General features: G+C 42.4%; 1 protein-coding gene across 2 annotated transcripts in view; it reads right to left on the bottom strand.

Annotated features, from left to right (window-relative positions):
• The window catches only part of lmbrd1 (LMBR1 domain containing 1), a 257830-nt gene that overhangs the window by 127528 nt on the left and 112343 nt on the right, over positions 1-17959 (bottom strand). For both annotated transcript variants that reach the window (XM_038800685.1, XM_038800686.1), the window contains exons 6-7: positions 11856-11944; positions 10255-10328 (exon numbers count right to left, since the gene is read on the bottom strand). In XM_038800685.1, the coding sequence (XP_038656613.1) occupies positions 10255-10328; positions 11856-11944 (163 nt within the window). The remainder of the gene's footprint in view (positions 1-10254; positions 10329-11855; positions 11945-17959) is intronic.

Genomic DNA, 17959 nt, shown 5'->3' with positions numbered 1-17959 from the left:
GGTTTTCCTTTGAACACACCAAGTGAAGCCTTTCTTTTAAAGATTGTGGAGTATGTTCAATGAGGAACAATGAGGAACATAGAAAAAAAACACAGAGGGAGGGGATTGGGAATATCAGGGTCTTGGAAGAGATGCAGAGGAAACTTATTGGACGGACTTCTGTTGTATAGGTAGAGTGGGGGGGGGGGGGGGGGGGGGGTGTTAGGGCTTTTCTCTTCGAAATGGAGCGGATTGAGAGGAAAATTGGCGCTGGTTCTTGAATCAGGGGAGAGTTTTGGTGGAGTGTAATGGGAAAGTATACCTTCACCAGCAGGAGGATCAGTGCCTGGAGGATACAGATTTGAGCTGGTTGGCAGAGGAGAGATAACAAAAAGTTTTTTGCATAGCAAACTGTTAAGGTCTGGAAAATGTTGCCTTGGTTGATGATAAAAGCAGCTTCAGTAATTGCTTTCAAAAGAGAATTTAAAAATCTTGCAGGGCTAAAGAAGGAACTAACTGGATAGCTCTTTCAAGGTGTTAGCTTCGACACAATGGGCTGAATGGTCACTTTCTATCCTGATTGTTTGATTCTAAGTTTTTAAATCAGCAGACTGATTTAGAAGCTGCAGCAAGAATTCAACACTTAATACTGAAGAAGCGACTCATTATTTAGAGTTTTGTCTACTACTATTTAGAAAGACATGTTAATATATTTTGACAGTCGCACAATTAAGCTGTCACGATGAGGGGATTTTAGTTTGGTTAAAGATACTACAAGTAATTTAACAGGCATGCTTTATGCGATAGAAAGTGTTTGCTTACAGGCAACCCAAGGTCTGGAAGGGTTCTGGCATTCATCACGCATAAAGCTACTGAATGCTGCACGATGTTTAGGCTGCTCAACCACAACTGAAGTCCTTTTATCTAATAATACCCTGAAGGAACTAATGCACCATCTGTTACAACTGTAAATACAAAAGGAGGTCAGAATGTTTATTTGCCCCTTAGGTCCAGTTCTACAAGGCAAACACAAAGAGAACAGTAATATATTTTTTTTTAAGTCAGGAAATGCACAAAACCCAACAAAAATTTAAAAAACCTTTGGAACGATTCTTAAACTAAACACAAACAAAATCTCAAATGAGCCCAGATTAATATTTAGCCTGACCAAAGTAAAACGTTTTAATCTATTCTTAATGAAATTCCAGTTGAAACATGAAGTACCTTGCATCTTGCATATGTTAAAGCAGATGGCAGAGTAACTACCTCGTGATTATAAATCTCTTTAGAACTTGCCTCATGGCAGAGCAGGTCTTTTTGTTTACAGGGTTATACAATGCATCATCCACTAATTTCTAATGCTGACATTTTGCTCAAACTATTCCCAGAACAGCAACTTCAGATAATCCACGCAACTTTACAGTCCAATTTTCTTGTTGCATTTCCAATGGGCTGTGTCTACAGATCTAATGGCAATCATAATTTTAATCATAATTTACATAAAGAAAGCAACTCTGGCCAACATTTTAACCCTGACGTTAGGGGAGAGAATTGGGTTTGGTAATGGAGAAACAGGATGAAGTGAGGCAAAAAGAAAATGATTAACAAGACTCCAAATCTGGCTTTCAAATACAGTAACCTTTTAAAAAACTATTACACATATAAATGCAGCTTTTAGAAACTGTGACATGCAAAATTTATCACTTGCTATTCACATTGGCACTAATGTTACTGCGGGTTACTTTTCAGATTATGAAATTTCCATGTTAAATCTTTTTATTTTAAGAGCCCAGATGCCAAAATCTAGATTTATCAATGAAAGTGACGGCTGTTGCAACCGTTGGGGGGAGAAGAAGCACAGAAAACCCGAGAGCTCGTTTATAAAGCATCTAAAGATGGATGAAAGTCTCCCACAACTATAATCATTCTCTGAAATACTAAATATATGCATGTTGATAGCTGACGCCAATGAGAAACTATCCTTTTCAGAACAGTTGGACTTAGGTTCACACCATCTACGGAAAAAAAAGCCAATCCAATTATCCAGCAGTCAGTAAATAAGGTAATTCATGCTCTATTCACCTTAAAGTTATATTTGACTGAAGACATCAAATACACATTTTTCAGAAAATACTTGCTTAATGAGGAGATTCTTTGGTTTTGGCATGCAAAATGATGCCTTAGCAAGTGATAACTCTGCACCATACTAGCTTTTTGTGTTTGAATTGCAAGTCTAAGAGGTAAAGAGTACAAAGCTTACATATTTCAGAGCTCTCTGCACTCTAACTCTGGCCTCTTGTGCATCCACTCATTATTGAGGTTCCACCATTGTTGGGTCTTCAGCCACCTAGGCCTAAACTCTGCAATTCTCTCCTTAATAAACATCCCCTCTGTCCTCCTTTAAATGCTACTTAAAACTTATTTTTTTAAACCACGCATCTGGCTACCTACCCTACTGTCTAGGTCTTTGGTTCAGTGTCAATCACCATCTGTTCATACATCAATAAATGCACTGTTAAAATGCAAGTTGCTGTTGATATTCAGTGTTTTTCAAACTTTTTTTCCCTGGGCACATTTTTACCAACCGGCCAACCTTTGCGGCCCACGCCGGTCAACTTTCGCAATCCATGCTGGCTGACCTTTGTGGTCCACGCTGCCCGAACTAGGGACCCCCAATTTTCGCTTACATTTAATGCACAGGTGAGCCTGCTTGGTCCTCATGATCTCACCTGCTTGGTCATTCAATGTTACATCTCTGTTGAGGACTTCAGCTGATGATTTCAAGTTCTCGCGAGGTTTGTCTTCGAATTCGCCATGCTTAGTCTTCAAATGCCTTTGAAGTTTAAGGATTTCAAACTTTCATTTTGCCAGTGCTTCCCTTCATATAACACATATGGCTTTACATCCTGATTCGCACTGGCACAATTAATAAAGCCATGCCTCAAGAAATTATCTTTTCACGGCTTTGTCCCCCATTTCAGCTTCTTCTTAATGGGTAATTCATCAGAGGCACTGGAGATCACACCAAGCACTGCTTTGTCCTGCCGTGGTCTCTCCTGAGAAACTTTCTCCAGCAGATTCAGTTGTGAGATCCTGGTCGGTTTGTGCCTTTGGCCCTCTCTTCCTAATTCCAAAACGACCCATCTTCAGCTCTTCACACAGTCATGTTGCTTGTATGCTGGCAGCTACCAAATCTTCCTTTATGAATTTGTGGCTAGAACACATGACATAATGTGCTGGGTGCGTGACCTGCTCTCTGCCGCTGCTTCCAGCAGGAAGACCATCGACTGTAAAGAAATTTGGTCCTGGGGCAGCGCGCTGATATCAGGAGCAGACGGTCTGTCCCACTGGGCGCCGGGCCTGAGCACTGCTAGATCCGGCTGAGGGGGCATGCATGCGCGCGGGATGGCCAACGTGAAAGCCAGTCATGGCTGGCATTTTTAAAAAGCCTGTCGCAGCGGGTGGGCGCTCCTTCCCGTGATAGGGAATGTTGCGACTGATTGCTCCATGACCCTCCCAATAGCTGCCTGCTACTCATCCGTGGGTCACAACCCTGAGCTTGGAAATGGCTGTCCCAGGACACAACAGTTGCTGTGCCCTTGAGGTCAATGCAAACCAACTTTGCCATAAAGAACTAAGCCTTGTTCATTTTTGTCCAAAAACAGTATGACAAGTCTTGATTACAGTCAAACAATCTGTCTGGAACTAAAAACGTAAAAAATTTTAGCTTGCCGTTTCCGTTTAACATGCATGTATTCTTGCGTTGTAATTTCACCAAATTGATACATCACTTTAAGATCCACCTGCCACTTACAGAATTTACAGTGCAGAAGTAGGCCATTTGGCCCATCGAGTCTGCACCGGCCCTTAAAACGAGCCCCCTACTCAAGCCCACGTATCTACCCTATCCCCGTCACCCAGTAACCCCCACCCAACCTTTTTTGGACACCAAGGGCAATTTAGTATGGCCTAACCCGCACATCTTTGGATTGTGGTAGGAAACTGGTGCACCCGGAGGAAACCCATGCAGACACAGGGATAACGTGCAGACTCCACTCAGACGGTGACCCAGACGGGAATTGAACCAGAGACCCTGGAGCTGTGAAGCAACTGTACTAACCACTCGGCTACCATGCTGCCCATACTCTTGACAAGACTCTCTTGCACCCATTATTGAATCATGGTTGGTCCTCTGGCTTCTTAGTAATGATAAACTGAGAGATATGCCAAACCATGAAGTTACAAATTATGGTTGAATATAATTCTGCTGTTTCAGATGGTTCATCATTTCTTGTGAATGTCCAGTTTTGAGCTGTGAATCTATCACATTTAGCACAGTACTGGCACACACCATGGTGGCAGGTGTTCTGCCATCCTAAAGGATATGCACTGGTTATCGTAACCAGTACTGTCAATGACAAATGCATCTTCAACAGGGTAAATCAGTAAGAACCAGGTTATGTAATTTTTTTCTTCAATGGCTACCTCATCTCCTGCCATACATCCAGTCAGCTCAGTCTATAGTGGTACTACCGAGCCACTCTTGGTGATGGACCCCAACCCAGAGTATATTTGGTGCTCTTACTACCAGAGTACTTCTTCGAAGTGGCATTCAAGATGGAACAGTACTGATCCATAAGTGGAAGAAGGGTGGTGGGTGGTAAGCAATAGGAAGTTTCCTTGTCCATGTTTGACCTGATGAAATGAGAGCTCATGGTACCGAGTTCACGTTCAGGATTCCCACTGCCACTCCCTGCGTAACGTGCACCAATGTGCCATTGAGTCATTTATAGCACAGAAGGATGCCATTTGGCCTATCGAGTCTATTCTGTCACTGTAGAGCAAACCAACCAATCAGTCCAGATGGTGGGACAAGATATGGCAAAGGATGTTGATGGAGGAGGATATTGGTGAACCAGACAATTACTGAGAATAGCTTTTTATTCCAGATTTATTGTATTTATAGTCCCTGTTGCCTTGCTGAGATTTGAACTCGTGTCACCAGAGCATTAGTCTAGGCATCTGGATTATTAGTCCAGTTACATAATCATTATGCCACCTTTCTCATTAATCATGATAAACTACTTGTTCTGTTGTTTTCCAGGGTTCCAGGTGCCTGTTGCTTTCTCTGTATGATCGGCTTATATTTGCAGTAAATTACAGGGCTAGAAAATTATGAGCTAAAGCGTGCAAGGTATGCCGTGTCCGAATACTGAAAACTCTGGATCATTATATAATACTTAGCTGAGGTACTACTGTGCTGTAGTGGCAGTGAGACGAGCTACTGCATTATTCTTTTTTATTCGCTCTTGGGATGTGGGTGTCGCTGGCTGAGCCAGCATTGATGCCCAACCCTAATTGCCTTTGAACGGAGTGGCTTACTAGGCTATTTCAAAGGGCAGTGAAGAATCAATCACATCACTGGAGTCACATGTAAGCCAGATCGGGTAAGGAGGGCAAATTTCCTTCCCTGAAGCGTTTTTACGACGATCGGCAATGGGTTCATGGTAATCAGTATACTTTTAATTTCAGATTTTTATTGAATTCAAATTTCACCATCTGCTGTGGTGGGATTTGAACCCAGGACACCAAAGCGTTACCCTGGGACTCTGGATTATTAGTCCAGTGACAATACCACTACGCAACAACAACCCCCCCACTTAATTACTTTGCAATTTCTTGATCTCAGCCAAGTTTGATAAGCTTATCAACTATTGTAATTTACTCAAGGTGTAGCAAAATATTTTCTTTCAGTAGAAGTGGTGTTAAAGTCAATGCAAGCTAATTACGGTATAGAATACCAAATTTGAGGCATAAAATGGTAGATTCAGAGAGAGTTATGTTTCTTTAAATTAACTATGGGCATCATAAATCAGGATTTTTCATCTAACCATCCTTGCTTATTGGATATTTCAGTTCCCATTCAATTCAAGTCTTAATGGGACTCTGGAACAACTTCCATCAATCATTCCTACAACACTCATTTTGAGACTTTTGTTAATACATCTACAAATCTAAAAATGCAGACCATTTTGTTGATGCAAATCAACAACAAATATTTTAAAATTAGAGATGCTAGGTCAAGAGATGCCAAAAGTGAGAAATTAGATAAAGAAATTAAGAGTTTGTATTTATTTAGTACCTTATTACATCGTTAGGGCATTCCACAATGCTTTACATCCAATGAATTATATTTGAAAACTTAGTTGTAGTTGATATATTTGTGATAAGCAAACACAGCAGTTAACTGCACACAGCAAATTCCTGCAAACAGAAAGGGGATCACTGGCCAGTTAAATTATTTTTGTTGGCACCAGTGGAGGAAGAACATTGCCACGATACCAGGAGAGCTCTTCTGTAAATAGTGATGTTCACCTGGGCAGGAAGAAAGGGGGCCGGATTTTCAGTCTGAAGCAGGTCCAAATGGAGGCAGGAAGGATAAAATTATGGCCGCCAAGTGGTGTGGCCAGAGGTCCCATCTCTATTTCCACCCTTGGCCATTTTCATGAGGGTGGGGAGAAAGACTATCCTGGAACCAACCCACACCTATTAAGCAGGTCAGTGAAATGATTTTATCTCCGCTAAAGTTTATCATGAAATGGAAGAGCTGTATGTGTGTTCAGTAAGATGAGTCATGACAGTGTTGTGACTGTAAGATGGAATTTGAATTCAATAAAAATCTGGAATTAAAAGTCTAATGAAGCCTCAGCCAGACTGGGCCTCACTCTGCATCATGAACCAGCTGTCTAGCCAACTGAGCTAAATACTGAGGTCTAATACCATTTTAGGAAACCTCCGTCAGCGCAGGAGGGAAGGAAGCGAAAATAGATCTGGTCAACGTAAAAATGAGCTTGTAAAACTGAGAATCTAACACGGAGTTCTTTTTTAAATAAAGAGTGATATGAACTTCCATGAAAACGTTTTTTTCCCCAAGAAAGTCTAGTCACTTGAAGAGACAATAACCACAAGTATTTTTACTACAATGTAGTGTTCCTTATATATGGATCCTGAATGAATAATGCAGAATTATATCATAATGAACATCCAGAGGCAAGTACAGGACAGGAGTTTGAAACATTAGCCAGAAGCACAAAACCTAAATCAAAATTCCACATAATTTGGAATAAACAGCGTATAGTTCCAATGTGAAAGTTCTGACTTTAAAAGTTATGCGCCAGGCTTCATAAGAATTGAAGGCATTTGCAGGCGATCTTTTAATTATGAAAAAAATCAGGAATCACGTGCCTTAATTTTGGCACCCCAAAGTTAGGTATGGTTTAGGGCAAAATATCTGCAAATGTTGGTTATTCATTACTGCAGAAATAAATATGCTTCAAATGGATAACATGGCGTCTTTACTGTCTACATTAAGTATATTACAGTGGTCTGAAAGACAAAATGGGTTCATACACGTTTTATTTCTTTCTTAGAAATGTTTATTCTGATGTTCAACCCGTTCATCAATAAGGATAGGGTCTCTATATAGATAGGAAAAGAGTAACATTTAAGAGCGAGTGAACTGTGCGCCAGTGGGTGTTAAAAAAACTGTTAAAAAACAGACTCTGTAGGCAGCACGGTGGTGCAGTGGTTAGCACTACTGAGTCACGACACCGAGGTTCCAGGTTCGATCCCGGCCCTGGGTCAATGTCTGTGTGGAGTTTGCACATTCTCCCCGCATCTGCATGTGTTTCACCTGCACAACCCAAAGATATGCAAGATAGGTGAATTGGCCATGCTAAATTGCCTCTTAATTGGGAAAAAAAAGAATTGGGTACTCTAAAAAAAAAAATTTTAAAAACAGACTGGGAGTTTTCCTTGTTTACTATAACGTTCTATGTGGTGAGCCCCTCACTTGGAAGAAGAAAATGCGTAAGGATATAAATTGTTCAAGTAATTTAAATGTGTCAAGCTATGTGCTGCACAACATTGTTCTTCCTGGAATGTAACTCTAGATTGGTGATATCAAATGTAACTTCTTCCAGTTTTGAAAATCAAAATCATAAAATCTACGGCACAGAGACAGGCCCTTCAGCTCAAACTGGTCCATGCCAACCAAAAATCTAAGCTAACCCCATTTGCCTGCATTTGGCCCATATCCCACAAAACTTTTCCCATCCATGTATCTGTCCAAATGACTTTCAAATGTTGTCAATGTCCCTGCCTCAACAACTTCCTCTGGCAGCTCATTCCACATACGTGCCATCCTCTGTATAAAAAATGCTCCTCGGGTTCCCATTAATTCTTTCCCTTCTTAACTTAAACCTATGCCCTCTAGTTCTCTATTCCCCAACCCTGGGAAAAAGATTTGAGTTCATTCACCCTATCCATGCCTCTCATGATCTTATACTCCTCTTATACATGAAGTTGTATGCTAGTTGAAATGAAGTGCCCCATAGATGTGGAGGAACAGCAGACAGCGACAAGCTGAGCATCTGATTGCAATGTAATTGATTTGAACAGTAGGCTTGCTGCCGTTTTTGGGGCCATTTACATAGAACATAGAACATAGAACGATACAGCGCAGTACAGGCCCTTCGGCCCTCGATGTTGCACCGACATGGAAAAAACTAAAGGCCATCTAACCTACACTATGCCCTTATCATCCATATGCTTATCCAATAAACTTTTAAATGCCCTCAATGTTGGCGAGTTCACTACTGTTGCAGGTAGGGCATTCCACAGCCTCACCACTCTGCGTAAAAAACCCATCTCTGACCTCTGTCCTATATCTATTACCCCTCAATTTAAGGCTATGTCCCCTCGTGTTGTCGCCACCTCCATCTGAGGGAGAAGGCTCTCACTGTCCACCCTATCTAACCTTCTGATCATTTTGTATGCCTCTATTAAGTCACCTCTTAACCTTCTTCTCTCTAACGAAAACAACCTCAAGTCCATCAGCCTTTCCATTTGTAATGTGTAAATGTTGGCAGTGTAGTTGTGAGCATCTTACTCCCGTCCCCATATTCTACAGGACAGACCAGCTTACTTTTTATTGTTCAACAGATACTGCAACTGTGTATGGCATATTTAATTATCAGTGAGGTTTGCTGAAGTTTGGATCAGCCTCAAGGATCATGCTATTTAATAATGTGTTCATTTACTATAAGTTCAAATCCATGTAGCTCTTTTACAGTACATTATGGTAGTCAACAGCTTCCAACTACATACTATCCACTGAACAATAACATATAATCTGTTTTTTTTGTTGAATACGGGGCTTGAGTAAACTGCTCACAACTACATTACCAACATTTACACATTATATGGCAACTGAAGCCAATAATGGCAGTAAGACTATTGCTCAAATCAATCTCATCTAATGCATGCACAAGTAGCCACTACTTTGCTGCTGCAAGTTAATTAATATTCCATCTTGGCTTCAGCAGCACATTTAGAGGAGGTGCACATTTAATCTCAAGTGATCCATTAATTCTTTAGGCACAGAAAACCTTCACGTGCTGGATTTTCAGAGGCGGAAGGACTCCAGAGAAATTTTAAAATGGCAGGCAGTACTCAATTGAGGCACTGACAGAAGAGATCACAGAACAATAACATATCATAGGGATGTCAATCAAGCAAACTCAACATTTTGCTCCATGTAGGTAAATAAATTCACTCATTCCTGTTGAGGATCTGAGCCAAGCCAATGAGTTATTTTTTTTCTTTTGTTAATGTCTCAATATTTATTTACAGAAGGTCAAGATGGGTCAGGTATTTAAAGCTTTCTTATTGATACTTTAATAATGTTTGATTGACGTTTCTTTTGGATTGCACAATTTTTCAAAAAATTATGAATGAGTGTTTCCCCTCAGCAGGTTCACACATAATTTTGACCAGTGGGGTACCAATTACTGTACTTAGTGTAAACGTGGTGAATGAGTACGGAAATGGTCATGAGCGACATGAGAGGTATGAGGAGCCATGGGGGTGGGTGGGAGCATGAGTTGGCGTGGGAGTAGAAGGCCTAAAATGTAACCAAGCAACTGACACAAAGTGCCAGAGAACCGAGGTTGGCCTTTTAACTAACCTGCCTTGTTTATCTGTCACAGCCTCTGATCTCCTTCCACAGGCAACAGAGCCGATTCTATCCTGCACTCACCTCTCATAAACGCATAACGGGTGTTTTTATACCAAGGCAGGTAGCTGGAGTCAGAAATTTTCCTAACTCGAGCTACATACCACAGTGGTGAAGATCTGGCCCATGGTCCCCAATATTCTACCCCTCTATTCTAACTCAAGTTAACGTGGCAGTAAATAGTAGTCATTTGTACTTACTGTGTAGGTTATTACCGCTAGCATCCCGATCAAGGTTAAGGTGCTTATGGAAAAAGTCAAGGCAGCCAAGCCATCTGCAAATAAAACAAAATATTAGCTAGGAACAGCAGCCAATTTATTTGGCATCCGCTGGACAATTTTAAAAGGAAACTCCTTATAGATAAAAAAGTACAGATGCAGCTGGTAAAATCAGAAAGTATGAGATGCCAATACCTCAATTTTCATAATCTAGAACATTTAACTAATTGAAGGAAAATAGAAGATAAAATAAGTAATAATAACCGCTTATTGTCTAAAATAGGCTTCAGTGAAGTTACTGTGAAAAGCCCCGAGTCGCCACATTCCAGCGCCTGTTCGGGGAGGCCGGTATGGGAATTGAACCCATGCTGCTGGCCTTGTTCTGCATTACAAGTCAGAAGTTTAGCCCACTATGCTAAACCAGCACCAGTAAGTACCAGTAATTTATAAAGATTGGATTCAATTTAATTGCTCACCAACTGGATTGCAACAACAATTCATTCAAGGTTTCATCTTTATGTCCAGTTCTTAACTGCCCTGATTGCCTATCACCCCTGTCCTTATGAACACTAATTAATGGCTTCCTATCCCACTGCATCAATTCAAAACCCTCATTTATTAGTCCATAGTGCCTTCGCTCCATCTTACAGCTACAATCTTCCCAAGCCTTATCTCCCAGCCTCTGCATTTTGTTCATAGAATCTGACCACTACTACCTCTTCTCCCCTGCCCCAGTATTGATAGGTAATAGTTCAACCATCTTGACCACACTACAAGCCTGTACAACTCTGACAATTCTTTGTACATTTGCTATGGAGTGCATTACATGAGCAAATGAAACAAACTTAATTTACAAAATGCTTCTTACAGAAGTACTTCATAGAAATTACAATTCAGGAGGCCATTTGGCCCATCAAGTCTGTATCGGCCCTGGGAAAGAGCACCCCACGTAAGCCCTCCACCGTACCCCAGTAACCCCACCCAACGTCTTTGGACATTAAGGGCTACTTATCATGGCCAGTCCACCTAACCTGCACATCTTTGGACTTCATAACTTCTGAATATTCCACTTGACTTCATAATCAATGAAGTACTTTTCACGTGTAATCATTTTTAGGATGGGGCAAATTACACAAGCAAATTTGCACACAGCGAATTCTACAAACAGCAGCAAAATAAACAGCCAAATAAGTTGGTTAGACAACGCTGGTGAAGAGATTGATGGCCAGGATAACAATGTGGCAAAATGCTAAATCTCAAAAGCTTCTTATAAATAAATAATAAATAAATAAATCTGGGTCCAAATTAGGTATTTTTCAGGAGAATTAGTGGATGATGAAATGCTGCATCCTCTATTATTTATGCATCCAAAAAGAAGGTAGAAGTTAAAATGTTCCGTAATCAACTGCAACCTGCTCTGTTTTTTTGCTATTACTGATTAAGACGACAATCTGGACGCAGCTTGGGCTTGCTTAATGTTAGCAAAATTCTATCAATGTAATTCTGATAGCCCCCTTCTATGTCCTCTCAAATATTTGCACTAATTCCATTTATTTAGCAAAACAAAATAACGTTCTACTTACGGCTGCTTCCTAGTTCCTCAAATAAAAGCTTCACCTTTTCCCATTCTGTGGAGTTCTGGTTCACTGGAATACTCAAAGGAACAAAAGCACTGCAATACAAAAATGTTTTTTTTTAAAGATACCACAGTATACCTACACGTATTTCAACATGGACTATTCTTAGCAGATACATTTTTAATTCATATTTCAACATGTAGTCATTACGCTGAATTTCTTGATAACTTTTATTCCTCAATGGGACATTGCAATTCGATAACAAATAAAAGTGGCTCAAAATAGTGTGCACTATGAAATTAAAATTTATTTCTGAGATCTTTTCAATTCACAAATTCAATGACTTGCATCTTAATGGTCTTTTGTGAAAATGATAATTTACTGGCACAAAAAAATGAGAGGAACTAATTACACAGAAACAGTTCTTTGGCATTTAAATTCATATGGCTTTTTTACAAATTTTATTTTTAGGAGATGAAAGGGTTTTTGACTTGGAAGAAATAATTATTTTTATCTAAACTAATAATCCCGTTTTGCTTTATGGCCTTTTGCCGAAGTGTTAGCCATTGAATTTTCTCTGCATTGAGGACAAAGAGAAATTCATTCACTTGCTGTTCTAGTATTTGTTTCTATTGAAATCTAATGCAGTATGTTAATTTTCCGCCAGGCATACTCAGCTGCAGATCTCATTACAGCCTTGATCCAAACAGAGACACAAGAGCTGAATTCCAGAATTGACATTCAGGCACCATTTTACAGAGAGCATGGTATCAAGGAACGTTAGTATAATTTATGTCAAATTTAAGTCAATGGAAATCAGGGAGAAAACTCCCTGCCGCCTGCAATCATAACACAAAGGAAGATGGTTATGGCTCTTGGAGGCCACTTATCTCAATCCCACAACACAACTTCAAGAATACAATAAGGCAGTATTTTCAGTCCAATCATCTTCAGTTGCTCCAATGATCTTGGAAGCAAATAGCTCGTGTATCAGTCTTCACCGTATAGGCAGGATGTTTGGAAATCTACAAATTGCTGAATATTATTATGGAGCAAACGGACTTGGGTAGATGCAGGCTTCTGCGATACTGGGAACCTTGTGAGAAAGCGGAGTAGATTTGCACATGTGCACTTCTGGCTGAAGGTACTCGCAAACACTTCTCTAAATCTTCGCAATTGTGTGATTAACTTCACCATGGTTGAAGAAAAAGATAGTAAGAAGTCTCAAAACACCAGGTTAAAGTCCAACAGGTTTGTTTCGAATCACTAGCTTTCAGAGCACTGCTCCTTTCTCCGGTGAATGAATAAGTGGGTTGCAGAAACATTTATATAGACAAAGTCAAAGATGCAATACGATACTTTGAATGCGAGTCTTTGCAGGTAATTAAGTCTACTGGTCCAGACGAGCAACTGGAGAGAGGGATAATCACAGGTTAAAGAGGTGTGAATTGTCTCAAGCTAGGACAGTTGGTAGGATTTTGCAAGCCCAGGCCAGATGGTGGGGGATGAATGTAATGCGACATGAATCCCAGGTCCCGGTTGAGGCCGTACTCATGTGTGTGGAACTTGGCTAAAAGTTTCTGCTCGGCGATTCTGCGTTGTCGCGCGTCCTGAAGGCCGCCTTGGAGAACATTTGCCCGAAGATCAGAGGCTGAATGCTCTTGACTGCTGAAGTGTTCCCCGACTGGAAGGGAACATTCCTGCCTGCCGATTGTCGCGCGATGTCCGTTCATCCGTTGCCGCAGGGTCTGCATAGTCTCGCCAATGTACCATGCTTCGGGACATCCTTTCCTGCAGCCTATGAGGTAGACAACGTTGGTTGAGTCGCACGAGTGCACCACGTACCGTGCGAACACCATGTCGATGATCTGGCATGTCTTGCAGAGATTGCCATGGCAGGGTTGTGTGGTGCGTGATCGCTGTTCTGAAAGCTGGGTAGTTTGCTGCAAATAATGGCTTGTTTGAGGTTGCGCGGTTGTTTGACTGCAAGTAGTGAGGGTGTGGGGATGACCTTGGAAAGATTTTCACCTTCATCGATGACGTGTTGAAGGCTGCGAAGATGTCGTAGTTTCTCCGCTCCAGGGAAGTACTGGACGACGAGGGTACTCTCAGTTGTGTCCAGTGTTTGTTTTCTTAAGAGGTTTGTGCGGTTTTTTGCTGTGGCGCTTTGGAACTGTCAATTGGAGAGTCGAGCACCTTATGCTGTTCATACAAGGGCATCTTTCAGCATCTGTAGATGTCTGTTACGCTCCTCCTCGTCTGAGAAGATCCTGTGTATACGGAGGGCTTGTCCATAGGGGATGGTTTCTTTAATGTGTTTAGGTAAACACATTAAACGCATCAATTGCCAGGCAGGCATGTTCCCTTCCAGTCGGGGAACACTTCTGCAGTCAAGGGCATTCAGCCTTTGATCTTCGGTTAAGCGTTCTGCAAGGTGGCCTTCAGGACATGCAACAACGTAGAATCGGCGAACAGAAACTTATAGCCAAATTCCGTACACGTGAGTTTGGATTCAACCTGGACTTTGGATTCATGCCACATTACATTCTGGGGAGGAACTGCGGCTGCCCATTAGTTTCTTCTGCCGAGCACACTGAACTTTTGATCAGAGACGCTTTCGTTGTGGGTATGCAATCTTCGCAGATCTGCCAAAGACTTTTAGAGAGAGAGACTTTAACCCTCACGGAGGCACGGGCCCTCGCCTCCTCCCTAGACGTTGCGAATCGTAACGCCGCGCGTACGCCCCCGACCGCGCGGCGGCCCCCTGGGCAGCGTGGAATGCGACCTCCCTAACACCAGTGGACTCGGACCCCCCCCCCAGGCCTGCGCCGCAGGGTGCTCTGATAAACCCATGGGCCCCGCTGCTACCAGGCAAAGCACCCCCGCCAGCGTTGCCTGGCCCACGCCGCAACCTGTAAAGGCTGCGGCAAGAAGGGCCACTTTGCGGCCGTTTGTCAGTCAAAAGCGGTCACTGCGGTCCCGAGCAGCGACCGTGGGTCCTCCCCTCCCCCCCCGCTCTCCTCAGGGGCTCTGTGCGGCCCGCGGACCTCGCTGTCCCACCCCCCACCACCACGTGCAATCCCCCGACGCCACGTGCGATTCCCGGGCGCCACCATTTTGGGCCCCCGACTCCATGTGCGATCCCCAGGTGCCGCCATTTTGTCCACCCCCCACCATGTGCGGCCGACGGGCGCCGCCATCTTGGATCGGCACCGAGGACCCCGCAGGCGACTGCTCTCTGCCAGATGACGACTCGGAGTTCCTGCCACGACTCGCCTCAGTCACATTGGACCAGTAACGGCCCCGCACTCTATCCACGGCAACCACGAAGACCCTTCTAAACGGCCATGAGACGACCTGCCTGCTGGACTCCAGGAGCACCGAGTTTCGTCCACCCAGCCACGGTAAGACGCTGCGCTCTTCCTGTTTACCCAGTCAAACAAAAAATCGCTCTGGCCTCCAGTTCGCACTCGGTCCAGATCACAGGGTGCTGCATAGCGGACCTCACGGTCCAGGGGAGGGAGTTTAAAAGTTACAACCTCTTCGTCCTTCCCCACCTCTGTGCGGCAGCACTCCTGGGGTTAGATTTCCAGTGCAACCTCCAGAGCTTAACATTCAAATTCAGCGGCCCTTACTGTCTGCAGCCTCGCGTCTCTCAAGGTCGATCCCCCGTCCTTATTTGCAAACCTCACCCCGGATTGCAAACCTGTCGCCACCAGGAGCAGACGGTACAGTGCCCAGGACCTTACATTCATCTCCTCCACAATATTATCTTTTTCTAGCGTTACGGACGGAAGAACAGGATCATCGCTCCCAGAGTCACGGACGACCACCGCTCCAACGTCGCCGGCACAGATATGCAGGTCGCACAGGACATCCAAGGCACCCGATCGGCTGATCGAATCCATGTAACCTGCTGATGGACTCATTTTTTTGGTCTGTTCTCTTTTCCCACCACCCCCCCCCCCAAGTTTTTTCCACACTGTACATAGTTTTGTTTTGTATTTTGTACATAATTGCGGGCCAGTGGGCAGCCATCAATGCAATGGTACAACCTAATATCTCTAGTCATACTACCAGCCTCTCAAGTACTCACAGGACACCCCACCCTTCAGGGTTCCTTTTTCAACTGGGTGTGAATGTGGTAGTATGACTAGGGGTATTACGGTACCTGGAAGTGTGAGCTGCCATTGGTGCAGAGGACTCGCTGTCCATTGGCCTAGCTATGTCATGTGCCTCTCAGCCAATTGGCTGAGAGGTAGGTAGCTCAGCCTACGACGCGGGGTATGAGAACCCGTGTTCCCCGGCAGTCTGCCATTCTTCTGTACGTCTACTGCCGGGTACACTTCTTGTGTATTAAAGCCTATCATTCGGACTTTATCTACATTTCGTGTCCATTGATTGTGCATCAGAGTCAACGTGGAGATCAAAAAGGAAGCCTTTCAGTGACCATCATACAATCTTTAGCTCCATTCACAGTTCTGCTCTTGACAAAGCGGCCACTGACAGTCTACAACAGGGATCCTGCCCCCAACAAGGCATAACTTGGTCACCTCCTCCAACAGCACCATCACTGAGTCACCAACTATCAGTATTTTGGAGAAACACCAGTTACATTAGGCTCAATTAAGGTTTTCTTTTCTTTCTTTGGTTGTTTTGATAATGTCACATTTTCCTTCTGCCCAATTAAACCTCTAACCTCAACATATGGGCCATGCACACCAATTAAAATGTTGACAATTTTTTTGCTCAATGGTAGCACTCCCTCCTCAATTTTGTTTCATAAAAATGCACATTTACATGTTACAAATTATAAAAACTCAATAATCATATAAACAAAATATCCTGCAAGGTAGCATCAAGCTAATGGGAATTTTGTCACGTTGTTGAAAATCATCACATCCAATTTCAGAAATACTGCAATGAAAATACTTAGCCTAATAATATTGAATCATTTTTAGAGCTAACACAGTGCAAGTTAGAACCTCTTACCCAATGACTAAATAACAGGTCCAATTCATCATCCACTTCACTGCACATTTCAATACATTAGGTTCAGCACAATCATTTACATTTGGTCTAAATGGCATCCATCATCTGCATTTACCTTATGATCTGGTGAAACAAAAGCCTCGAATGGCACAATTCAGAAACTTGTCCTATGCAACCTCTTAAGCTTGCAACTGATTAACTTAGTAATTAGTTGCTATGCTTAGGGTTTTGCATCAGGTTAATCTATCCTTAAGGAATATACCATAATTTAAATGTTAGTAAAATTTCTGTAGTTATGTATTATAAAAAACTTGCAATTATGTAGCATGACTTCAGGTGCCCTGAAGCACTTACAGTCTATTAAGCACATCTAAAATTTAAATTCAGGTCACATTGTATCGAAACCTCCCTGCAGCACTGTGGGTTTAAATTCAGGTCACATTGTGTCCAAACCTGCCTACAGCACCGTGGGTGCTCCGAAACACAGCAGTTCAAGGAGGCAGCTCGCCACCAACCTTTTGAGGGCTTTTAGGAAAGGGCAATAAATGTTGGCCTTGCCAGCAAGGCTAACATTTCAAGAATGATTATTTTTCAAAAATGGAGTCTTCAGAGTCAAAAGTTAATAACCAATTTTTGCCACTCGAGGTCAGTAGTTTAAAATGAACATGTTGCTGAATAAAAAGCACAAACGTTTATTCTGATATAAAGTGTGAGTGCATGCACGATGTATGTTTTTCATTTTTAAAAAAATATATATTTCCAGGCTGTTGTTGCATATTCTCAGGTGCATACCCAAAGGCATGGAAACGTATCAGACATAAATCCTGGTCATTCTCTAGGCATGATGTGTGGCACTAATGTGCGAGATATTGAGAAAAAAAAAATTGGCGAAAAGATAAACCTCTATTTCAAAAGGAAAGCAAAAGTGAAGTTTTAACTCACATTTTTTTTTTACAGACTTGAAGATGTTTGGCATCTCATGATTTAAAAATAAGATTTTGAAAAATGTTTTGGACACATGGAATCTTTATTTAAAAGGACATCTGTGCATTCACAGCATGAATTATTTTATAATCACAATCCTGGGCAGGAACTGGCAGAGTGAAGCCACTACCCTT

The sequence above is a fragment of the Scyliorhinus canicula genome, chromosome 6 (genome assembly GCF_902713615.1).
Source record: "Scyliorhinus canicula chromosome 6, sScyCan1.1, whole genome shotgun sequence".
NCBI classification, from domain to species: domain Eukaryota; kingdom Metazoa; phylum Chordata; class Chondrichthyes; order Carcharhiniformes; family Scyliorhinidae; genus Scyliorhinus; species Scyliorhinus canicula.
Note: the sequence above shows the minus strand (reverse complement) of the source record. Positions and strands in the feature narration are given on the sequence as shown.